The sequence below is a fragment of the Budorcas taxicolor genome, chromosome 2 (assembly GCF_023091745.1).
Source record: "Budorcas taxicolor isolate Tak-1 chromosome 2, Takin1.1, whole genome shotgun sequence".
Classification (NCBI taxonomy): domain Eukaryota; kingdom Metazoa; phylum Chordata; class Mammalia; order Artiodactyla; family Bovidae; genus Budorcas; species Budorcas taxicolor.
In genome coordinates, this window is record NC_068911.1 from 16,097,799 (window position 1) to 16,121,467 (window position 23,669).

A 23,669-nucleotide genomic window follows, 5' to 3' on the forward strand; every position below is an offset into this window, starting at 1 on the left:
AACCAGAGATCAAATTGCCAACATTCTTTGGATCATAGAGAAAACAAGGGAATTCCAGAAAAACATTTACTTCTGCTTCATTGACTACGTGAAAACCTTTGACTGTGGATCACAACAAACTGTAGTAAATTCTTCAAAGAGATTGGAATACCAGATTACCTTCACTGTCTCCTGAGAAATCTGTATACAGGTCAAGAAGCAACAGTTAGAACCGGACATGGAACAACAGACAGTTCAAAATTGGGAAAGGAGTACATCAAGGCTATATATTGTCACCCTGCTTATTTAACTTATATGCAGAGTAGATCATTGGAAATGCAAGGCTGGATGAAGCACAAGCTGGAATCAATATTGCTGGAAGAAATATCAACAACCTCAGATATGCAGATGACACCACGCCAATGACAGAAAGTGAAGAGAAACGAAAGAGCCTCTTGATGAAGGTTAAAGAGGAGAGTGAAGAAGCTGACTTGAAACTCAACACCAAAAAACTAAGATCATAGCATCTGGTCCCATCAGTTCAGACTCTTTGCGACCCTATGGACTGCAGCACCCCAGGCCTCCCTGTCCATCACCAACTCCTGGAGTTTACTCAAACTCTTGTCCATTGAGTTGGTGATGCCATCCAACCATCTCATCCTCTGTCGTCCCCTTCTCCTCTCACCTTCAATCTTTCCTAGCATCAGGGTCTTTTCACATGAGTCAGTTCTTCAATCAGGTGCCAAAGTATTGGAATTTCAGCTTTAGCATAAGTCCTTCCAATGAATATTCAGGATTGGTTTCCTTTAGGATTGCCTGGTTGGATCTCGTTGCAGTCCAAGGAACTCTCAGGAGTCTTCTACAACACCACAGTTCAAAGGTATTAATTCTTTGGCACTCAGCTTTCTTTATAGTCCAACTCTCACATCCATACATGACTACTGGAGAAACCACAGCTTTGACTAGAGGGACCTTTGTTGGCAAAGTAATGTCTCTGCTTTTTAATATGCTATCTAGGTTGGTCATAACTTTTCTTCCAAGGACAGTGATTTTGAACCCCAAAAAGATAGTCTGTCACTGTTTCCACTGTTTCCCCATCTATTTGCCATGAAGTGATGGGACCAGATGCCATGATCTTAGTTTTCTGAATGTTGAGCTTTAAGCCAGTTTTTTCACTCTCCTCTTTCACTTTCATCAAGAGGCTCTTTACTTTTTTCTTCTTCACTTTCTGCCATAAGGGTGGTGTCATCTGCATATCTGAGGTTATTGATATTTCTCCCGGCAATCTTGATTCCAGCTTGTGCTTTATCCAGCCCCGTGTTTCTCATGATGTACTCTGCATATAAGTTAAATAAACAGGGTGACAATATACAGCTTTGATGTACTCCTTTCCCTATTTGGAACCAGTCTGTTGCTACATGTCCAGTTCTAAGTGTTGCTTCCTGACCTGCATATAGATTTCTCAAGAGGCAGGTCAGGTGGTCTGGTAGTCCCATCTCTTGAAGAATTTTCCAGTTTGTGGTGATTCACACAGTCAAACGCTTTGGCATAGTCAATAAAGCAGAAGCAGATGTTTTTCTGGAACTCTCTTGCTTTTTCGATGATCCAGTGGATGTTGGCAATTTGATCTCTGGTTCTTCTGCCTTTTCTAAATCCAGCTTGAATATCTGGAAGTTCACAGTTCACCTACTGTTGAAGCCTGGCTTGGAGAATTTTGAACATTACTTTACTAGCATGTGAGATGAGTGCAATTGTGTGGTAGTCTGAACATTCTTTGGCATTGCCTTTCTTTGGGATTGGAATGAAAACGGACCTTTCCTAGTCTGGTCCCATCACTTCATGGCAAATAGAAAGGAAAAAAGTGGAAACAGTGACAGACTTTATTTTCTTAGGTTCCAAAATCATTTGTAGATGGTGATTGCAGCCATGAAATTAAAAGATGCTTGCTCCTTGGAAGGAAAGCTGTGACAAACCTAGACAGCATATTAAAAAGCAGAGACATCATTTGGCCAATAAAGGTTCATATAGTCTAAGCTATGTTTTTTTCTGGTAGTTATGTATAGATGTGAGAGTTGGACCATAAAGAAGAGTGTCAAAGAACTGATGCTTTGAAATTGTAGTGCTGGAGAAGACTCTTGAGCATCCCTTGGACTGCAAGGAGATTAAACCAGTCAATCCTAAAGGAAATCAACCCTATATATTCATTGGAAGGATTGATGCTGAATCTGAAGCTCCAATACTTTGGCCACCTGATTTGAAGAACCAAATCATTGGAAAAGGCCCTGATGCTGGGAAAGATTGAAGGCAGCAGGAGAAGAGGGTGACAGAGGATGAGATGGTTCGTTGGCATCACTGACTCAGTGGATGTGAATTTGAACAAACTCCAGGAGATTGTGGAGGGCAGAGGAGACTAGTGTGCTGCAGTCCATGGGGTTGCAAAGAGTTCGACATGACTCAGCGAGGGAACAATGATAACAACAAAATTTGTTGTTTTTAAAACCCTCCATTTAATAAGGAAACCATGGCACAAAAATGAGCACATTCTTTAAGATTACACAGCTACTCTCCTGAGTTCATTCAGGGCAAGATACACACTTCCAAATAGCAGCATCTCGATCGTAAAGGATCATAGTTTTGTTTTGTTCTTTCCCAATGTTGACAGTCTTTTCTGGACTCCCCCTTTACCTCTGCCTGAAGAGCTGCCCGAGTTAGGTCAGAGTAGGAGATGGGTCAATGGAAGATAATAGTTATCAGGACTCTTTCATTTCACTCTTTCATCTCGTATGAGTTTACTGTTCCTCTCTCACTGTAGCATGTAAACTCTAGGAATGCTGGGCTTTTGTTGTTTACTCCTGTATCTCCAGGTACTAGTTCAGCACCTAGCATGATGGATGCAGCGAATAGCCACTGAAGGAATAAAAGGCAGACAGAGGAGGTTTCTGACTTTGGCTCTGTTAAAACTCTCAGAGGTAGAAATGGAGTAGGGGTGAGGTGGTACACAGCATCAGGGATCTGAGGTACTTGTGGGAGAGATCTAGGAGACATTGGATATGCGTGTCTAGAAAGCACTTCCCTGAGAATTCCACACTCAAAAGCTTACGGGGACCAGGGAGGTGCCAGGAATCATGACAATGGCCTGTTCCTAAACAATGGATTGGAAATGACAGTGGCAATCTGGAGAGAATACGCCCCACCTTAAAGGACAGTCATAGGGGAAGTAGGTACAGTGTCAACAGATGAGTTTTCAAGAGACGCTGAGAACAAGAACTGCCAGGTGAAACCTTGTGTGCAAGCCAAGTTTCTCCTGGCCAATCCATTTCTGACTTGTCAGCATGAACTACGCTCGAGTCCTCCCGAGAAGTCAGGTATGTGTGGCGGTGGCGGAGAACGCTGGATCTGTCTTTCCTAAGGTGATCGATGGGTACACTTGGAACAAGTCAATTCTGGGTAGTTTGGGTGAGAGCCAGCTTTTGTAGCTTAGTTTAGTAGTCACTTGCTTTTTAAATGATTATACCAAAGAATGTTAACTGTAAAATGAGAGCTGTAAAATAGTACATTTCACAGGATCCCATTTTTTCATATTTTAAGCATACCAAGTAACTGGAGGAATATGCCCAACAGTTAACAGTGGCCATCTCTGAGGAATGGGATTATAAAGCATTTTTTCTTTGTACTAAGTATTTGTGTATTTATACTGTTTTATAATGACCACGTATTTTAAAAAATCAATGTAAAAAATTACACATCTTATCTAACACTAGTTACTACGCATGTCCATATACATGTGCAGGTGAACACCAACACCAAGTGATCGACAGCGTTTGCCTCTGAAGGGTATGCGGCTTGGGTTTTGATAGATGCTCAGATGCTATAGTTGGCCCTCCCTGACAGTGGTCCCGCATCCGTGGAGTCAACCAACCATTGATCGCGCGGTACTGTAAGAGGTATTTGTTGACAAAAGTCCACATATAAGTGGACCTGTGCAGCTCAAACCTGTGTTCAAGGTCAACTGGAATATGTAGTCCTCATGGCCAAAAAGTATAAAAAACTTCATTGCCCAACACTCCAATCCAACCCCTCCAGACGGAGAACAGACTGCCCAGGTGGGAAGGAGGGTAAAACCTTCATCAGGACACGGGCAGTATTGTCCTCATCCCTCCCTGACCCCAGGACCCAGCCCAATACCCCGCCAGGTGATCCAAACACAAAGAGGAGCCAAGGGGCCTCATTGTAACACTCGGTTTTTATATAAATATCCGCATCATGTTACAGAATAAGCCCCACTGGGGAAAAAAAAGTCAACGTTGTTTTCATTAAACCGACCCCTGCCTTCTAGGTTGGGCCCCAGCCTGGGGGCACCTGCTGCTTTGGGAAGGCTGGGGCTGCTGCCAAGAGGCTGCTGAAGAAGCTGCCTATGTGGCCCACCCCCAGGCCGACCCCCTTCTTTGGTGTGTGGTACATGGTGACCTTCTCTGGCTCCCCCCTCAGCCTGGGGCAGGGTTCTGGGGGACAGGGTTCTGGAGAGCAGGGCCCAGGAATCCTGGGGGCACTTGGAATAAGAGTAGGGGGTTGGGACCAAGCCACTAAGAGGTGGAGTATGAAGCTTAGAGGTTGCGCCTTTGGGGAGGCAGGGCACAGAGGTAACAGGAGCAGGTGGGGGGAACCCGGGCTGTCAGTCAAGCAGGACGCATCTGCCCTTCTTTCTGGCCTAGGTACCCAGGTCCTTTCCCCTGTTGGTCCCCCTCCTGCTGGTCCCCGTATTTCCAGGAATAACCCCTGGGTTCCTGCCTGTCCCCTCCCAGCTCTTCCCTCTTAATTCCCCGTCCCCCCACAGAGAGGCCAGAGGCTAGGAACACAGCACCAGTCTTAGGATTTAATTAACCAGGAAGGGGGATTATTCGGAGGGGCACCCCTGTAAAAATGTACAAAAGGTCTGGGGGGCTATGTGGAAGGGGAGATAAATATGTACATGGAACCCCCCTTCCTTTAGCCCCTCCTCCCCCAGCCCTGAAAGGGCATGAGGACTTGGGTGGTAGGTGACGAGGAGGGGGGCACTTTGGCCTCTGGCTTAGTGAGCCCTTGGGGAGGCGGGCCAAGGGCCTAGGGGCCCTCAGAAGGGGCAATGGTGCACCTCAGGAGATCACGAGATGTGACCTCTGAAATGACCCCCACTCTCAAGTACACACACACACACACACACTCTCTCTCACAGACACACACACAAACCTCTCTAGAGGCTTGTGACCTCTGCCCTCCCAGTGACCCCAAGGTCCAACTGATGAGTGATCTCATGGGGGTTGAGACTTCTGCTCCCAGATTCCATGACCTCAGAGGTGGCTGGTGAGGTCATGACCTCTGCCCTCCAGCCCTGGCTTGAAAACCTCAGCTCTAGGACCTTGTCAGAAGAAAGGGGGGATGGAGCTATGCCCCTGCCCCTCACCTTCCCTCACCTGTCAGCCCGGGCTGGGCCAGGGGCCCGAGGAGGGGAACTAGGCCGGGGGGCGGGCACAAGCGGAGGTGGTGCCCCCAAAAGGGCTCCTGGTGGGGTCTTGCTGAGAAGGTGAGGGGTTCCTGGGGCCGCAGTCGGTGGCGGCGGCGGAGCCAAGCGGCTGTAGAGTAGGGGATGGGCAGGCTCCAGACCGTAGAGGCGGGCGGCGGCCACGGCCCCAGGTCCAGTCAGCTCCTCTCCCGCCTCGTAGAAGCGGGGCGGCCTAGCGAGGCGAGGGGGCCCAGCCAACCAGGTTGGCTCTAGGAAGCCAGCACAGCGCTCTGGAGGACTAGGGCCCAGAAATGGGGGTGGCCGGGGCCTCTCAAACAGCAGGTGAAGGCCTTGGGGCCCGGTGGTGGCAGCGGCGGCGGCGGCAGCAGCGGCAGCAGCAGCGGCGGCGGCAGCAGCGGCCTCTTCCTTCCGCTCCTCCTTTACTCGCACCGACTCCTTGGTGGGCCGGGCCCCTTCCTCGCCAGCCCGGGCCTTGGGAGTAGCAGGAGAAACTCGGAGCTGCGGCCGGGAAAAGGGGAGGTCCCTGGGGAGGTGAGGAAGGAGAGGATGAAGGAGCTTAGATGGATGGCGGGCGGCAGGCAAAGGGCTGGGCAGGTGGGGAGCGCGTGAAACCACACCTGTCCTTCTCCTCCTTGGTGAGAGAGGGCTCCCTCCGCTCTACCGGCCGCTCCTTGTCTGAGCCCGGGGTCCGGGCAGCCTCAGGGGGCCGGACCCAGGCAGGAAAGGCCAGAGGACTGCGATGCAGGCGGCCCCATGGGTCTGGGGGGGAGGCGAAGGCTGGTGGGGCCCCTGGACTTTCTTTCTGGGCAAAGACGGCGCCGGAGTCTAGACAGAGGACAGAGCAAAAGATGGTGGGAGCCAGGCGTGGCAGGGCCCACTCAGGCACCCTCCCGGCCCCCTGCCTGAGCACAGCAACCCACTGCCCTAGTCCCCACCCCACCCCTCCCCATCCCCTCCAGGACTCACTGAATGTGGGGCTGCCCAGGCCTCCAAAGGCCCCGTTGGAGAGGGCAGCCAAGGAGGCGAAGCTTGTGGGACGCCCAAAGGGATCTGTGGGAGAAAGGGGGGGACGGTCAGAGCACTGGGCAGCCGGCTCCGAACAGGCATCATGGACTGGCAAAGAGGCTGGTCAGCAAGCAGGCCCTGGAAAGGTACTGAGGTTTAACGTGCAATGTGTTGTTTAATGGCATAAGTTCCATGAGGGAGGCGGGATCATTCCCACTTAAGGAAGATCAAACAGGCTCAGAGAGGTGAAGTGACTTGCCCATCAGTGGTCATCTAACCAGCGAGCGGTATCCCTAATCCAGGCCTCTGACTCCAAGGTCAGGCTCTTAACCCACATTCCCCTATACCCACCACCCAGGCCAGCTCAAGAGCCAGCCACTCGCCTGAGGAACCTCTGCTAGCTGCCTCCCACCTGTATGCAACTGAACCTTGACTTTGTGTGTATGTCACATGGCCAGTGATCACACCTAACTTGCCAGCTGGGGAAATCTCACAATTGCCTCTTCTGGAACACCTTTCCCTGGGCCAGCCGGCTCAGTTCCTCCTTGTTCATCCAAACTAGGATAAATCTCCCCAAGAAGCTGGCCGAGACCACTGGGAGCCAGGGACCATGCTACACAGCCTTCCTCTACATGCCTCTTCCCCCTACCCCTGGCTATTGCAGACAGTGAGCTGGCGAGGACTCGTGATAACTCTGCCCTTCGTTATCCCATTTTACAGAGTGTAAAATCAAGGCTCAAAGCAGGGAGAGTAACTTGCTCGAGGTCACAAAGCAAGCGGACCCTGGTTTACCCTCCATTCCAGCTGCCTATCAGGTTTAATTTCAATCCCCCGCTTAACACCTCCAAGAAGTCAGGGTCAAGGCCTGGGTTGCCCCAACATGCCCCTGGCTCTTACCAATGTGGGTGCTGGGACTCAGAAAGGGTCCGTGGGCCCCGGGAGCTGCCGTGAAAGGGTTGGCTGCAGCATGGACGGCACCTGGGGCAGAGAGGCGGATGAGGCTGAGTGTGTGCAAGGTGGGCCTCGGGCTACAGGTGGGCACCCTCAGGCCCAGAGAGGGCTGGCCAGACTCACCAGTCGCAGTGAAGAGGGAGGCGGCCGGGTGGGAGAGCTCCTGCCCAGGGGGCAGGGCCCCATAGGGCCCCGGAAGGCAGGGCAGGAGGTCGTTCCGAAAGTCAAGCTTGTGGGAGTCGCCCTGCATGGGACAGGGAAAGGGGCAGTGAGTGAGGAGGCAGGTGTGGTCCTGCTCTTGCTTTTCCACCCTGAAGCCCCCTCCGAGAGCTGGCTGGTGCCAAGGGAGGGCTAGGGTGGGCCTCAGCCTCTCTCCAAACCTTCTCTGACCACCCCCCAGTTAGCTAGAGAACCTAGTACTGACTGTGGAATTGCTCAGGCAGTGACCAGGGATAGGAAAGGACGTTTCTGGCCAAGATTCTGCCAAGCTCCACTGAAGGTAGACACCCAGAGCTCAGGCAGGCCCGCTCTCCCCAGCCCTCCGGCCCCAGTACCTTCATCTTTTCCTGGTGTCTCAGGATCATGTAAGCCACGCGCACGTGCATGGCACACCACTTCCCTGGTTTCTGCCGCCCCAGAAGGATGACCAAAGGGAAAGGGAAGGAAAGAACGTTCACTCATCACCCACTCCAGACCTGGCCCTGGGCCCAGCATCGCCATACAACATCCCCACTTGTCAACCCCCACAAGTGAGGGGTTAGGACTAGGTTCATTTCACAGCCTAGGAAACTTTTGAGGCTCAGAGAGAGAAACAGTCTTGCCCAAGGTCCCACGGCCTGCTATGTGTGAACCTTTGCAAGCCTTTTGTTTCCTGCTGTTCCATCTGGCTGCCTCCACGTCTTGGGCTTCTGGCTTATTCCCAAGCAAGACCCACCCCTCAGACAAACACGCTGACGCCAGCCCCCAGCCTCATGCAGCCTGAGGTCCTCACCAAACTCACCCTCAAAGGTGGCCGGAAATGGTCAGGGATCTGGGAAGGGCAAAGCAGAGATTGGCGGCAGTTCAAACCCATTTACTGACCTGGGCACCTCATCTCCATAGTCCCCAGTACCCCGCCCACCCAAGCACCTCCCTAAGACCTTGTGTGGTGCCCTCAAACCTTTCCTTTTCCCCGTTTCTCCCACTCCAGGCATCTCCCTTCCAGCACCAAGTTATTGAACCTGGCCCCAAGGAGGTGCCCTGCCTAGAAGGCTGTAGAATGGGTTAGTGGGCAGCAGGTTTCTCAGAAAAGAGCAGCTCTCTGATTGACAGTTTCATGTATAATGAGGGTCTGCTTAAGATTTTTTTAGAAAAATACCTTTACAGTGGTTAAAAGCAGCTGGAAAACCTCTGGTCTAGTCTCTTTAGCAACTATATCCTATGCTTTTCATGATGTTCCCAGAGCCCTGGGCTTTAAGGCTGTTGCCCATGTCTCGTCACGAAGGGGCAGCTTATCTTTTCATTAAGGACAGAACTTCCTGGTATGATGTCATTTGAAAAAAAAGAATGCTGTGACTTAAAAACAACCCTGAAAACCCTTATAAAAACTACTGTCCTAGTAATCTTATTTCTGGGGCAACTTCACAAAATTCCTATCCCTCATGCCTGAAAAAGCATTCACTGACAGAAATTCCCTCTCCTCAGATTCTCAGGGATACCCCTGATCACATATTAAAAGAGAGGGATCAGGGGGTCACTCTCAAGTCAGCACTGCTCTCCCTCAACAGATTTTCGAGCTCCCCGAGGACCTGCCTTGACCCCCCTCACCTGTGTCCCCTTTTGGGGAAGCCCGCTCGGCACTGGCCCCAGTCGTGGTGGCAGCTCGGGGTTCGTGCTCTGAGAAAGGGGAGTGGAGGGATCAGTCAGAGGAGCTGATGCCAGGCATAAAAGGGGGCTAGAATCAAGCTTGGGGCTGAGACTGGGAGGGAGTACAGCTTTGAAAAAACCTGGATCCACAGGGTGAGGGCAGGAGGAGGGGCGTGCTTTGGGGGAATGAGAAGGTACATGGTTCCAGGGGTGCCTGGGTTTGTAAGGAGTGTGAGGTGGTGGTGGTGCTGGGTTGGGAGCTCACCTTGGGCTGGAAGGCCCCCTGCAGGGAGCCAAAGGAGACAGCCGGCGGGAGGCCCGGAGGGAGGCCGGGCACTGCGGGAGGGAAGGCCGTATACGGCTGTGGAGAGAAGGGGACTAGTCCAACTGGGGGTGGAGGTGCAGCCCAGGGCTGGTCTGCTCATCGGTCCACTGGCCTCCACCCTAGACCCCCCACCCTCCCCCAGGGAGCTCTCCCAGGCTCAAGGCTCTTCCTTTGGAAGCTGAAGACTGGACCCCCACAGTCAGGGCCACACGCACTGATATATCCATGCCCACGCACCACACACACACACTCACATTATGCCGGAAAAGGCCTTCCATCTTTCCTGGATATTTCTCAAACTAGGGAAGAGAAGGGAAGAGTAAGCTGCCAGCCAGGAACCCAGGGCTTTCCCCTGGAAGCCACACCCTCCCCCCCAGGTCTCTGAGTCTCATCACTGGCCCAATGAGCTCACCATGTGGGGGCCGTGGGGTGGCAGCAGGCCCGGGGGGTAAGGGGTGAAGTGCTGGTGGGTGTGCTGGTGGGTGTGCTGGTGCTGGTGGTTGTGCTGGTGGAACTGGAAGGCCAGGGGCCGGGCCGAGCCCCCTGCCCCCACCACCTCGGGGCCACCCTGGGCATTCAGGTAGCGAGAGTTCAGGTCCTGGCCGATCAGGTCCTGCTCTGTGGGAGGGGAGGGGGAGAAGGCTTTAACATCTGTAGCCACCATGGCAGCCTCCTTGGGCCCGGGTGACTGGCCTTCCCTTCTGGCCGTGGGCCACTCCCTCCTCAAGCCCTGCTGCCTGCTAAGGTCCAGATGCCCCGAAGTCAAATGGGCCCAAGCCCGGGGCCATGGCCCCCCGCCCCCCGGCCAGGATCCCAAACTCACCAGAAAGGGCGTTAGCGGCTGAGGCCCCAGGGTGCCCTGGCACCTGCAGCAGGGGTGGGGGTGGGGGCAGGGTGGGGCCAGGGGAGAACAAGGAGGGGTGGTGGGGTGGTGGGGGGGGCCGAAGCCCAGGAGGGGGGAAGCTGTGGGTGGATAAAGGCAGGGGCAGTGAGGGCGTCGGGGGCCGGTGGGTGAGCTGCGCGGACGAGGAGGAGGCAGATGAGGAGGAAGAGGACGAAGAGGATGATGAGGGGGGAGGTTGAGCCACGGGAGGGGCCGGGGCCTTGGGGGGCGGCCGTGAAGAGCTGGGGAGAGAAGTGGGGAGATGAGTGAGGGGCTGGGAGGTGCCAGCTCTGACGGGAGGGGGTCAGAAGCCTGGGAGATACCTTGACCCTGGTTCTCCAACATGGAAGGTGGTAGAACCCGGCCCCCAGGACCCCTACCCCCCACCCAGGGAACCCATCCTCAGACGGAGGTACCTCCCACACCCAACAATCCCCCCTCCTCCTGTCTCTTCTTCTACACAGCTGCTTCTGATGCCTCTGGTCTTTCCCTTTTCTGACTCAATCACAGCACAAAACATATCATTCATTTTGACACTTAATTACAACAGGCCACCTGGGTTCCCACCCAAAGACAGTGGAAGCAGCACTGCGCTGGCCTGGTGTAGGAGTCAGGAGGCCTGAATTCGAGGCCCATCTTACCATTAACACCCTGGGTGACCTTGAGCAAGTCACTGCCTCTCTCTGAGCCTTAGTTTTCTCAATAAGGGAAAAAATGATAATGATGATAACAATAACAACAAAAATTGCATCAATCGTTGAAGTGTCATTAACTCTTATCCTTTAGTGAGCACTTACTGTATGCCAAGTGCTGTCATCTGCTTTATATGCTAATCCAAGTCTCCAACATTTCACATCACCTTCCCAACTGCTGCCGCATCCCTGGGACCCCTTGTACCTTTTACTTCTTTAAACTTAACTCAGTTTCTTTTCCACTTGGCCTCACGAAAGAGCAATGTGTAAAATTAAAGGGCTGAGGTACTACTTGTATTTTTTTAAAAAACACATCAAAACTGAAAAAATTTTATTCATGTACCATCTAAAATTCTCTCACACACCACTAACAAAAGTGTGTACACACTTTGGGAAACACTGCATTAACTCATAATTAATCCTCCCGACAGCTTTACAATGAAGGTACTATTATTATTTCATTTTACAGAAAAAAAAATTGAGGCTCAGAGAGGTTAAGTGACTTGTCAAAAATCACACAGCCATTAAGTGGCAAAGTAAGAATTTGAATCCAGGTCTGAATAACACCAAAGTCAGCACTCTTAGTTATCATGTCAGCATTTCCCAAAGTATGTTCCAAACAACACTATTCCTAAGAGATGTGCCTTACAAAAAAAAAAAAAAAACCTTGGGAAATAAAATTGGGAAACGGCATAAACTGGATTCCTCTGCAAGTCAAGGTATAAAGGGTTTTGAGAAGTCCTGTAGTAATCTCTTTAAATTTGTCCCACAGTATCTCTCAAACCTTTTAGCCCCCAAATCCCTTTTCAAGTGATATCCCACAGGAACCAACCCATGTTCCCAGACACAGAATGCAGGGGTTGGCACCAAAATGACCAGGCCTTTCCAGACCTAGCCAGACCTCCCAATCACTCACCTGCCAGTGCTGAGGTCCAGACTGCTGCCATAGGGGGAAGTGCGGAGGCCAAAAGGCGAAACCCGAAGCTGCAGCTGGGGCTGGGGTGGGGGTGGCAGACTGGGGGCGGCCGGCAGGGGTGCAGGGGGTGAGACAGGAGGCCGAGGGGCCGGTGGAGGCGGTGGTTCCTTCGGGGGGAAAGGCACTAGCAGCGGGTCGGGCCCTGGGGGCTGTTCCTGGCTCCGCTCCAGGCCCGACACTTTAGGGACTACGGAGAGTTTTGCTTCACAGTTCCCATTGAAGGCGCCGTGGGGGCCCGAGGCTGTGAGGGCAGGACGGCAGACATACTCAGTTAAGGACCATGCTTACCCAATTTCCCTCCCTTGTCTCCAACCCCAGTCCTTGGGACCAACCTTTGCTGGTTGAGACAGTAAAGGACGGGTCGAGGTCATCATCGGAGACCTGAGGAAGAAGGATAGGGACACAGGTTCTGGTCAGGTCAGGCCTTCACCCAGGAAGGCCAACAGCCTCTGCAGTTGGCTAGGCACTGGTAGTGGTGACAAGTCTATTCCATCAGCTTAGCTGAAATCCACTGACGACTGGGGGCTCTAGGAGGCCCAATGCTCGGGGAAAAGAGTACAGCAACTAAGCCTGCACATCTGATAGGCCAAGAAGACTGAATTGAGGCAGTACAGAAGTAACAGAGAAACAGACAAAGCAAGGCAAAAATGTCAGATATCACTAACTGCTGGCACAGACTGTCTACCTATAGATCTATTTGGTCCATAAATGTCACCAAAAGTTTTAAACTAACTGCAAATACTTAGAAATCTGGAGATTCTTCATAAAAACTCAGATTCAGGTTTTCTTGACAACAGGCTCCCTGTCTCCCACTAGTGCCCTGATCAGATGGACAAGGACTATTTGCTTCACTACAGAAGTCCCTGTCCAGTCAACTTTTTAAACCACAGCCAGACACACATCAGGGAACACACATTTAGTTAGTGACAGAAGAGCATCAACTGCTAGAACACACTTTCAAAGCTAGCACATCGGCCCTAAAAACAAAGTGAAACGCACCTTCATAGCATATGTTCTTACATTGTGTACAATAGTTCAGTGTCCTCACTGCCACGACTATTGTCTACACACTCTAATCTACAGGAGCAGACTAATAACCAGCAGGAAAAACCAACTGGGTTCCAGAGCCACCCTGGGTTTCTGTGGAGAACCACTGGTATCTCCAAGCGCTTTGGAAAGTATAGCACAGGAAGGCATAGGCCTTTGACTCTTTGGTCAGTTGGCTCCCATTACCAAATAAAACTTGGTACTTTCTCAACCCCCCCCCACCCCCCAACCTGCCCACTTGCCCCACGCATCCTCCCCAAACATCTATTTCTGGCTCAACTTAACTCACTTTCCCCACTTAAGGGAAGGCTCTGTCTGCTGTACAAGGAGACCTTTAAGGCACAGTTCATGAGCTGTAATACTGCCCACCCAACAAGCTCTAGCCCCACTCACCCTCTCGTCCAGATCACTTTCTGCATCACACTGGGGAGAAGGAAAGACAGGGGTGTCACAACAGGGAAGAGAAGGGGGGCCCAAGGTCAAGGGGTGTTTCAGACAGGGAATGAACAGGGAGGGGCCCATACAGGTGGAGAGCACTTACTATGTATCCAGCTTCCAGAGAATGACGGGAGGAGGCCTGAGAAAGACCAGAGTCCAGAGGTAAGGGAGGCTGGCTGGCGAGGCCTTTCGATAAAGTCTAAGCTCCCTGGCAAGGCACTGAAGGCCCCTCACGACCTATTCTCAGCCTTCTATTCCCCACCCAGTTCCCAATGCTCTGGCAACTTTTCAAATCTACCAGATTCTCACATCTCTGCGCTTTTGCCCAAAACAACTTAGCCCTATTTCTCTTCTCAGCAAACTTATGACTATCCTTCAAGGCCTGACTAAGACATCCCAGGGGGCTTTCCCTAACCACAACCCTCCTCCCATCCCCCAGGCAGAATGAGTGGCTTCCTCATGTGGGTTTCTGCAGCATCTCTCCCAGATCTCTACCTTCTGGTGCCTCTCAAGTTTTGGTCTAGGTGTTTGCTCAAAGATTATTTCTTTCCTACTAGACTGACACTGACTTGAAAAGGAGTGCAGAGACCACATCTATTTACAATTCAACAACATCCTTTCGATACATCTCTGAATTATCAATATGTTCGAGGCAGACCCAGTATCAGCCAAAAGCGGGCAAGTCTGACTGTGAACATGTCTTTATCAGTCCGGGATGGGGCAGTGGGAGCTCAAATATGCTCTGCCTTTCTCTTTGCCCTTAGAGACTGGGGTCACTTCACCATGGGTAGCAGCACTACTGACGGAAAATGTGTCCATATGAAGAACATTCGGCTCAGAGTTTCAAAGGACAGGGATCTAGGACAAGCTCACCTCTTTCCTTCTCCTCTTATTGGGCCATTTTCGGGCCCGATCCCCAGAGGGCCGGCCAGGCTCTCGATCAGAGCTGTCCCCTGGTTCCCCAGTTGCCCCACTGGAGCCACCCCTCTTCCGTTTCCCAGAATGCTTCAGCCGATGCTCCAGTCGCTCTGGGGGCTGAAGAGACGCATCCTTCTGTGGAGGAGGAGGTGGGACTAAAGTACATGGTGGAGAAAGGAAAGCTCCCCACCTCTCTGGGGTGACCAAGCTACCAAAGTGGCTCTCGGCCTGGTAACCTGGTTGGTCTCTGGAGACTAGCTCTACCTCCTCCCACCCCAGGGTGGGGCAGAGGCCTGGCCAGAGGAGCCGGTTGCTCTGGTTTGGGGTGCCAGCATTCCCCCCTCAACTCCACCCACTCCAGACACCGTACCCTTCTCTCTGGCCCTCTGAAGCCCCCCCAAAGGTCCCCGGCCCCAACAGGCCCCACCTGCAAGGCCTCGAGGCTGGCGAAGCTGGCGATGGCGAAACCATCGATCAAGTCCTCCTCCTCTTCTTCCTCCTCCTCAGGCTCTTCCTCGGCCTCCCCATCGTCTGCGCCCCCCTCCTCCTCCTCCTCCTCTTCCTCCCCGCGGCTGCCCGAGCCAGCAGGCCGCTTCCGAGCTCGGGGTCGCGGGGGCCGAGGCCTGGGACGCGGCCGCCGCCGTCTCGGGCCTCCAGGCCGCTCTCCAGACGAAGCTGACGACCACGGCCTGGCCGGCGGCGGCGGCGACGACGAGGACGAGGAGCCGCGCGGGGCGGCCAACAGGGCCCGGGGCGCGTCGCCGCCGGGACCTCGGCGGCGCCGCTGCTCCCGGTCTCGGTCTCGGCGCGAGCAGCGCCGCCGCCGCCGCTCCCCCTCAGCGGCCCAGCCCGGGCCAGGAGCCGCGGCCGCTGCCGTCTCCATGGCGACCGCCCTCACCGCCGCATCCGGAGGCGGCGGGCCCCGGAGCTGCCTGTCCGCAGGCCCGGGGTCGCAGGCGCGGCGCTGGCGGCTGCACAGGGACGAGAGGGCCACGGCTTTCCCTTTAAAGCAGGATCTGCTCGCCCCGAGCGTGCCCCAAGGCCAAGGCCCAGGGAGCCGGCGCCGCCCCCGGGGCGACAAGCCCGAGAGCCCCCCCTGTGGGGCCGGCGGGGCCGAGACTGCGAAAACGGGGCGGCCGTCCCTTTAAGGCAAGGCCTCAAGTTGTCCAGTCCCTGACTCCTTTAAGACGACCCGACGGTGTCCGACCGGCCTAGTTCGGTGGCCGCCCCCTACCAGGGGTCGAGACAAGTCTCCCCGAGGAAGAGGAAGGGCCACCCCTTTAAAAGGGGCCGAGAGCTCGCCCCGAAACGTCGACCTCCCCTTTAAAAGTGCCTCAAGTCCTCCGGCTAAAAGAGGCCACCCCTTTAAGGAGTCCCGGGTTCTCCAAACAGCAGGCCGCCCCTTTAAGGGGTCGGGAGTTAGTTTCTAGTCCTCCAAAAACGGCCACTTCCCCTTTAAGTTGAATTTAAAGGACTTCTAGCTTTGAGAAGTGGCGATGAGAATCCCCTGCTCGCTCCAATTCTCCCAACAGCACAGTTCTCAATTTGTCAGCGTCTGTTCGGCGGCTTCCCCTTTAAAGGCTGGCGTTGTAGTCCGCCGAGATCGGTGGCCACCCCTTTAAGGAGATTTAAAGGGGCCTCTTCCAGGCCCAGCTCTTCCAGCCTCCGCCTCCGGTCGCCATGAAAGGCGCGAGGTGGGGGGCGGGGCCGAGGGGCCAGCCCTCCAAAGCCCCGGATGTGAGGCAACGGTGACGGGTAGAGCTTGTCTGTCTGCCGACATAAAAGTCTCTTCCTTCTTTCCTCCGTCTCTGTCTGACGTTCTCCTTAAAGAATCCGGAACGGCTGCTGAGCAGCTGGGGAGCTCCAGCTCACCCTCCTGTCGTCTCCTTTGGAGTCTTGGGCCTCTTCTCCGCCAGGACTTCCCTGCCCCTCCTCCCTCTTCCTCCTCAGCCTACGCCTCCTTCCTCTCTCTGTCTCCTCCCACTTTCCGCCCCCTTCCCCTCACCCCTCTACAGGCTTAGCCGTTGATAGGCTGAGACGTGTACGTCAAGTCGAAGGGGCGGAGTCAAACGCGGGAGGGAGGGAGTGAGTAATATGTAACCGCCCTCAAATCTTGGATTTGGTATACGTCAGATTAGCTCCGCCCCTCATCAAGTCTTGTGACTCAACTGGTTAGAAGTAGGTGCTTGGGGCGGTCCTCCAGATGATCCCGCCTCTTCCTGCTCTTCGTTTATTGGCTAGTCTCCTGACGGCGTCTAGCCGAGAATCTGGATCTAGAGTGCGAGTCGTTGGGGACAGTTGGCCGCTGGGTGGCGCGCGGCCGCGGAAGGACACTGTCCACTGCCAGTTATGTGTTCTCTCCCTTTCTGCCGCTTGGCTTAGTCCACAGACTGTCTGGCTGCTCGCGCACGCGCGTGATGCTACAACCATCACGCTGGCAGCTCAGCGGGATCCCCCGCCGTGCCGGGTGGTTAGAGCACGCGGCTTGAGAGCGCCAGTCGAGCGTAAAGGAAGCTTTCGCGTCCAGTTATTGCTCGGTGCAGGAGGAGTGCTGGCCTGAGATCTGCGTGCTAACAAGAAAAAGTTTGCATTGTGTGCCGGACACTTTCTCACATATGAACTCATTTGACAGAAGTCTCTTAGGAAGGTACTACCATCAGCCCCATTTTACAGGAGAGGGGAATTGATACACTTTCAGTTTCCTAAGCAGGATTTACTCAGGAAGCTTAGCTCCAGTCTGTGCTCCTGGCCACTATTCTACCTTTAAGTTATGAAAGTTGTAGTGTGGCACTTGTGTTCTCTGGTTGCCTGGGTTTCCTTTTTAATGTGGACATTACACTGACAGTTTGCTTTCTCATGGATAAAATGGATGTAATTCTCATAGGGCTATTTGTAGGTCAAGTACCTGTGACAGGTTGTTGTAGGTGCTTACTTATAGCTAATTATTATTAGTTCTTGAATCCAACAACAGATTCGTGGCCTGTGTGTTAGAAGGAACTCAGGGCTATCTAGAACAGGGCTTTAGTCCACTCTAGGACTTTCAGCCTCTTCCTTTATTTATTTATTTTTGCTGTGCCACACAGTGTGCAGGCTTAGTCCTCCAACCAGGAATGGAACCTGCAGCCCCTGCAGTGGAAACATGGAATGCTAACCCCTAGACCACCAGGGCATTCCCTCAGTCCCTGACCAGGGTCCAGTATCACAGTATCTTCTGGAGCAGATTCAGAAGTATCCCTCTGCATAGGAAAATTCTCAACCCAAGAAGGTATCGCCAATGACCATTCCTCTACCCGGTTCCCTATATCCCACTTCATGGTCTTTCCTGGTACCACCCTCATTTCCCAGTTTTACAGGCCAAAGTAGAAACATCAGCCAACTGGCAGTGAATCTCAAACTCTGCTAGAGACATACAGAAGAATCAGAAACATATCGAAAACTTTACTAGAAATATAGAGAAAAAATTATAATTGCCTCAGAGACTTCCCCCCGCCCCCTCAGGATGCATGGACAGACAAATGGAGCTTCTAAGTCCGAGGGGGCCGATCTTGATCCCCTTCCTCCTCCTCCTCCAGGAGTGAGGCGTCCAGCTCCTGGAGTCGCTGCTGCAGCAGGGGTTCTACATCTGGGCTGGGGCCCAGATTGGGAGGAAGGGTCCTGCCAGCTGCAGCCCGGGCCCCGCGAGATGGCCGCCGGGATCGAGGAAGACTGCTGTCCCGAAATTCTACAGTCCGCCGGAGCTTCCTTGAGCTGGTGAAAATCAGAGTCCCATTGCGCTCCCGGGGTTCCTCAAAGATGGTCTCAAAGGTCCTGGACCAGGCAGGGAGGAGTCCAGGTTACCAGCATGCCCCCTGATTCGTTTTCCCTCTGTCACCCCTAAGCCTTCAAAGTTTCTCACCTCCTGGTTGTGGGTGACTGGTAATTCTTGTTGGTGTAAATTTCTTCCAAGCTGAACTCTTTCTTGTTCAACCTACGAGCCAAGAGCAGAGGTCACTGAGAAACCTGGGGCCAGTGGGCCTAGAGAAGGGATAAGTAAGGCCTGGTCTATATTTCAGTTTCTAGGATCTGCCAGGAGCCGGGAGTGCTGCCTGAGGCAGACAGATGGTTCTACATGCAAACCACATCCAGAACAAACGAACTCCTCCAAGCTTGACCGAGAGGAAGGGGAGCCACACTCAGGGGACCTGAGCCTACACCTGCTTCAGATCCATGCACGACAAGCTTCTCACCTGACTGGCCGAGGCAGCCCCATTGGTGTGAGGTTTATTTGAGAACGGGCCGGTGTCCTGCGTATTCTGAATCGAGAAACTTTCCCAATGGTCTGCAGAGATGGGGCAGAGGGTAAAAAGTGCAGCGTGGACTCAGGCTCCCGCTTGTCTCCTCCCCGTTCACCTGTACCCCTACCTTGGTCTCAGAGTCTGAAAGCACCTGGTCTTCTGGGGCCCTTGGCTCCTTTCTCTTGGTTGAGCTCAACCTGTAGAGAAGGTCAAGGCTCAGAGCCATTGAGCCTTGGCAGCTGCTAGGCTCATTCCCAGCTGCCTCCCCCTCTCCTGCCCACTGGATACTAGGGTAGGAGGCTGTGCCCCCTCGTGTGGCCAGAGCTTTAAGGAGGGTTTATCAAGAGCACTACCTGGGTTCTGCAGGTTCAGAGAAGGAAGAGGTGGATGCAGTAGACGAGCAAGATGTGACGAGGGGAGGAGAGCCTCCCACTCCTCCAAGAGGGAAGACCTCTTTCCGGAGACAGGGCCGAGGGGGTGGTGGGGCTTTGGCCATCTCTCCACCACCCACCGTGTGCCGCCGAGGCCGTGGCCGGCTTGAGGGGGCCGGAACAGGGGGCCAGCTGCAGGGATCTGGGCCAGGAGGCCCCAGGTCAGGGCAGGAGTGGCTTCGGCCCAGAGAGGGCTTAGTGAGAGATGCTGGGGGGTTCTGGTCTTGGGTCCGCCATTGGCGGATAGGGGGCCGGGGACTGATTGCCACAGTGCCCTCAGAAGCCCCGGACTGCCCGGCCTCTGAGATGGCAATCTTCAACTCCAACTTCATGGGGGGTGATGGGGGTGGGGGTCGCGGGGCTTTGTTGGGTGTGAGGAAGATGTCAGCAAAGCTCTCCAGCTTGGAGCGGACGGAATGGAAGAGGGGGGCCAAGCCCCAGGGACTGAGGCGGGGGCGTAAAAGGCTGGACGGCGGTGGGGTCGATGGGGGCTCCAGAACAGGATCTGGGGCTGAGGAAAGGAGAGGGTCAGGTGCATATTCCTTAGCTGCAGGTGTCTAAGCCCCACTTCAGGAGCCTTAGTCCCTCCCCCAAACACTAACCTTTGCCCACTGAGGAATAAGCCCAGCCCTAAAATACCAAGCCTTAAATTCAGAAGTTAAGCTTCAGTCTCTGAACTCTAAACTCCATCTTCACACACCAAGCTCCGCCCTGAGAAGGGGTTAAGCCCCATCCCCACCTCTGCACCTGACACTTCTAAGCTCAGCTAGAATTTTCCAGAACCTTCCTTCTCATCCATCTGAGTCCTTACCTGGTGGTGGGCTCGCCAGAGGGTTTGCAGACAGGGCAGATGGATGGGATGGGGCTGGCAGGTCCCTGGATGGAGGCTTTGGCTGGTGAACCATCACCTTGGGCTCAGCTCTGGGGTGAAGGGGCAAGTTAAAGGCAGAGGAACCTTTCAGATTCAGATCCCACCTAAGCCAGGACCTCCCCTGTCCCTTAATGCTTCTGAAGGTGCTACAAGGAAGCACTGGACATGTAAAGTCTGATGCCCCTAGCTTTGGCTGCCTGGATAAGAGCTGCCACCTACACGTCTTCATAATCCCTTCCCAACCCTCTCACCTTCTCGCTGGGACGATGAAGTTGGGAGCCTCATCAGCAAAGCCCTGGATATAAACAGGGGGTGTTCATGGGGAGGCAGGGAAGCCCCCTGTGGCCTCCGTAGCTCCCCTATCCCCACTCTGTCAGTCTCCAGATGCCTGCCTGGGTTCACGCTAAAGACTTTTCCATATAGGTCTTTGCTCAGGCAGTGTCTTCCAATCTAAAATGCCATCCTCCTCGCTCTGAGCAAAATCCACCCCAGACACAGTCCTCCCACAACTTTCTTCTATGCCCAGTGACATGGCTGCGCCCAGCTAAACCCCTGACATCATTCCCTGGAGTTCCCATACCTCAGCTCGGGGTCTGGAGCTGGCAATGTCCTGTAGCATCACCACCAGGGTGGGCTGGTGCACCTGGTCCACCTTTTGTGAAGGGCCCTCCTCTGGGCCAGGTGTTGTCCTTGATTGCCGCCTTGGGGTGGAAGGGGGCCGACGGACACGGCTCAAGGGCTCTCGACATAGGTGCAGTGGGTCGGGAGGCCTAGAGAGGGAACAGGAAGATCAGTGGAGCTCAGCTGTGTTCCCAGCTCCTCCCAATTCTGCCATGCTCACCTGGCTTGTGGGGACCACGTGGCCTGCCGGGGTGGTGAGGCAGGCGGCTGGCTGCGAACAGAATCCCGACGGTTGCTGTGGTGTCGTGGGGTGGAACTCTCTTCTTGGGGCACCAGGGGGACCTCAGAGAGGAGGAGATGTCAAGAGGAAGGTGATGGAATGAGGCTGGACGAAACGGGGCCTCCCCATGCCTAACAGTGCCCTATGTCATCAAGATGACAGAAATAGTGGCTAGAATTCATTTGCAATCCTCAAAGAAGAGGTCAGTTACGGCCCGAGCTGTTTGATATGGGGCCTGGGTAATGTCACCCAGGCTATTTGCATAAATGAAAAGGACAGGGTGACCTGAAGTGAGTCATTGCCCTAGTTGGGGCCTCAGTTTTTCTAATCTGTGCAGTGGAGCCAAAGACCTCAGCCCAAGGATTGCCTAGAAATTGGGCTGGGAAGAAAGCAGGGGAGTTTCTCACACCTAAGAATTGTGGGGATGTGGTTTTGGCACCAGAGACCCTGCCCAATTCCAGGTTGGAGTAAGTGAAAGCCAAGCAAAAAAAAAATAGCATTAGGGAGACTGACTGATGAGTGTGAGAATGAGGTGTCTGGACCTCAGTGATCCTCACTTGACCTAGTTTGACTTTGCTACTGAGGGGACCTGATGAAGAAGGGGGCCTCTCAGTTCAAGAGGCTCACCATGCGGGCAGCCATGACATCTTCCAGGACCACGGCCAGGACCCGCCGAGAGGCTTTTTCCAAGGGCGAAGGGGCCCCGAGCGGCTGCAGTTTCGGCCGTTTGGGGCTCTTGGCTCCCCATAATGCTCCAGCAAGGGGTTGGCGGCACAGACGCTGCCGGCCAGGCGTGCTGAAGGATGAGAAAAGCAGAGGACGGTCGCCTGAGCCTGTTGTTGGCCCTGTGGTTTCCCCGGTACGGCCACCAGGCTCCCCGTTTCCCGGGCTCAAGACAGGCGGGCGGGGTGCGCTCTCACCTGGAGTCCCCGGGCAAGTCCATGGGGGAAGCGGCGGCTCCGGGGAGTCCCTGGGGGATCCCAGGTTCCAGCCTGGGGTAGGGGGGGAGCGGGGGAGCGGGGAGTGAGGGCCAGCCCCTCCCGTGGGGCTCCACCCTTCATGGTCCGCCCGCGGCTCCCGGTAGCCCACGGTTCGGAGCCCTGGGGCGCGTAAGGGCGCCCTCGCCTGGCTACCGGGAAAGGGTATCTCCCCTCTGCCGCCGCGGCGATCGGCGATCGCCCTGCCTGAGCCGCGAGAATCTGGGTTGCAGCGGTCCCAGTTCTCCCACGGCCCGAGCTTCCTGGGGCCTTTGTCCCTGCAGATTCCGCCCTGAGATCCCCGGGATCAGCTGGGATCCCAGTCCTCGGAGGCTCAGTTTCCGCCGGATCTCTCCACGGGGAGTGGCCGAGCACTCTGAAGCAATACTCGCACACACCGGCGGCCCTCCCTCCCACCTGATCCCCTAGACTGGATCCCCGCGGACACAATGCTCCAGCGCGGTTCCTCCAAACAGACGCCGCGCGAGTATCCTCCTCTCCCTGTGAGCTTCGGCTTCGCAAAGCTACCCTCAAACAGAGACGGCCCGAGCTTGAGCATCACGAACTCAGTCCGGATCCCCGGGGATCCACTGTCAAGCAGATACCCCCTTCACTCCAATCCCGGGAGGTCCCGCCCACAGACCCCCTCCCTCCGCCCTCCCCTGATCCCCGCCCAGCGCTCTCCCCAGCTTGGGACCAGATGGTCCAAAAGTTTCTTTCCCTCCCTCCTCCTGCCCTCTCTCCAGCCGCTCGGTGCCCTCCCCCGCGCGCCGCTCACCGCCGCCTCCCGTGGATCCCGGGTCTTCGACGGCTCCCACCTCCGGCTCCTTTAAAACTAGCCTTGGCCAGCACTGCCCAACCGCCGAGGGCCTTCTTCTCGGAGCCTTTGGGCACCGCCCAATCGCCGGTCCTGGTCTTCCGGGGTGGTGAGAAACTAAGTGAAGCCGCCTGGCGGCCATCATGCCTAAGGGTAAGAAGCCAATTGGGCAGTGCCGCCATTATAGTTGAGGGCAGATTGTGCTGTGCTCGATGAACTTAAAGTGGTCCGGACGGCGTCTTCTTTTCTGGCCGGTGGGTGGCCGAAGTCTAGGGCAAGTTTCTAGAGCTACTGAGGCAACTCTGGTGAAGCTAGGCTACCGCCACGTTTTTTAAGGGCATCTTCCGTTTCTTTCATTCTTAGACCAATAAACGTGAACTGAGTGCTAACGATATGTGAAAGTTTCCTAGAGAGGCCCCATTGAGTCGGTTTCCAGTTCTATTCTAGGTTCCTGAATCGCGTAACCAGGTTGCAAGGGAAAAGTTTGGCAGGGGGTGGTCGGGGCCAGAGATTAGCGCTGGTGCCGACTCAGGCTTCTTTGCTCGCACGGTGTCCCGGAGAGACTGGGCTGAGTCAAAGTGAGGAGGAGGCTGGGGCGTTCACTTCACCCGACTGTTGTGTACCTCTTCCTGTAGGAGAGGAGGTTTCTATAGAGGACGGGTTCCCACGAGCACTCTGAAGAGGAGCCTGGCTGATGGGGTGTGTAAATAATCCTGAGCAGTAAGGGATCAGGGATCCTGCTGCTTAGAGAGGATGCTTCGTGAAACTTTTAAACCAGGAGCCTGCTGTTGGGGGTAGGTAACGTGGGGGCTTGTACTGGCTTCTGGACTGTGAACGCG

The 23,669-nt window shown here is 54.5% G+C and overlaps 2 protein-coding genes across 4 annotated transcripts; both read right to left on the reverse strand.

Moving 5' to 3' along the window:
- Nucleotides 1-4,256: 4,256 nt before the first annotated feature.
- FBRS (fibrosin) lies at nucleotides 4,257-16,510 on the reverse strand. Its single transcript, XM_052636302.1, has 18 exons — nucleotides 14,987-16,510; nucleotides 14,515-14,694; nucleotides 13,745-13,780; nucleotides 13,597-13,626; nucleotides 12,489-12,537; nucleotides 12,097-12,397; nucleotides 10,429-10,730; nucleotides 10,018-10,223; nucleotides 9,860-9,904; nucleotides 9,546-9,641; nucleotides 9,242-9,310; nucleotides 8,436-8,465; nucleotides 7,990-8,061; nucleotides 7,559-7,679; nucleotides 7,382-7,462; nucleotides 6,446-6,529; nucleotides 6,097-6,304; nucleotides 4,257-6,002 (listed from the first exon to the last, which is right to left on the reverse strand). Exons 1-18 carry the CDS (start codon nucleotides 15,440-15,442, stop codon nucleotides 5,426-5,428), a joined length of 2,943 nt encoding a protein of 980 aa, XP_052492262.1. The 5' UTR covers nucleotides 15,443-16,510; the 3' UTR covers nucleotides 4,257-5,425.
- A 1,529-nt stretch (nucleotides 16,511-18,039) lies between these two features.
- Nucleotides 18,040-23,012, reverse strand: PRR14 (proline rich 14). 3 transcript variants are annotated; one of them, XM_052636303.1, is made up of 12 exons: nucleotides 22,792-23,012; nucleotides 21,957-22,028; nucleotides 21,664-21,832; nucleotides 20,977-21,098; nucleotides 20,716-20,905; nucleotides 20,387-20,430; nucleotides 20,076-20,185; nucleotides 19,187-19,775; nucleotides 18,961-19,030; nucleotides 18,786-18,877; nucleotides 18,455-18,526; nucleotides 18,040-18,366 (listed from the first exon to the last, which is right to left on the reverse strand). In XM_052636303.1, exons 1-12 carry the CDS (start codon nucleotides 23,010-23,012, stop codon nucleotides 18,084-18,086), a joined length of 2,034 nt encoding a protein of 677 aa, XP_052492263.1. In that variant the 3' UTR covers nucleotides 18,040-18,083. The 3 variants fall into 3 exon arrangements, with proteins under 3 accessions (XP_052492263.1, XP_052492264.1, XP_052492265.1); XM_052636304.1 differs by lacking the exon at nucleotides 22,792-23,012 and adding an exon at nucleotides 22,460-22,621; XM_052636305.1 differs by lacking the exon at nucleotides 22,792-23,012 and adding an exon at nucleotides 22,431-22,549.
- Between the last annotated feature and the right edge of the window lie 657 nt (nucleotides 23,013-23,669).

What these genes read in the sequence shown, in the direction of transcription:
- FBRS (XM_052636302.1), bottom strand. Translation starts at nt 15,442, where the DNA reads ATGGAGACGGCAGCGGCCGCGGCTCCTGGCCCGGGCTGGGCCGCTGAG. An exon ending in AAAGTGATCTGGACGAGAGG is followed by an intron (nt 12,538 to 13,596) that starts GTGAGTGGGGCT and finishes CTTCTTCCTCAG; the next exon opens with GTCTCCGATGATGACCTCGA. An exon ending in CACCCCACGGCCCCCACATG is followed by an intron (nt 9,905 to 10,017) that starts GTGAGCTCATTG and finishes TCTCTTCCCTAG; the next exon opens with TTTGAGAAATATCCAGGAAA.
- PRR14 (XM_052636303.1), bottom strand. Translation starts at nt 23,012, where the DNA reads ATGGCGGCACTGCCCAATTGGCTTCTTACCCTTAGGCATGATGGCCGC. An exon ending in ACGTGGTCCCCACAAGCCAG is followed by an intron (nt 20,906 to 20,976) that starts GTGAGCATGGCA and finishes TTCCCTCTCTAG; the next exon opens with GCCTCCCGACCCACTGCACC. An exon ending in TCTGGCGAGCCCACCACCAG is followed by an intron (nt 19,776 to 20,075) that starts GTAAGGACTCAG and finishes TCCTTTCCTCAG; the next exon opens with CCCCAGATCCTGTTCTGGAG.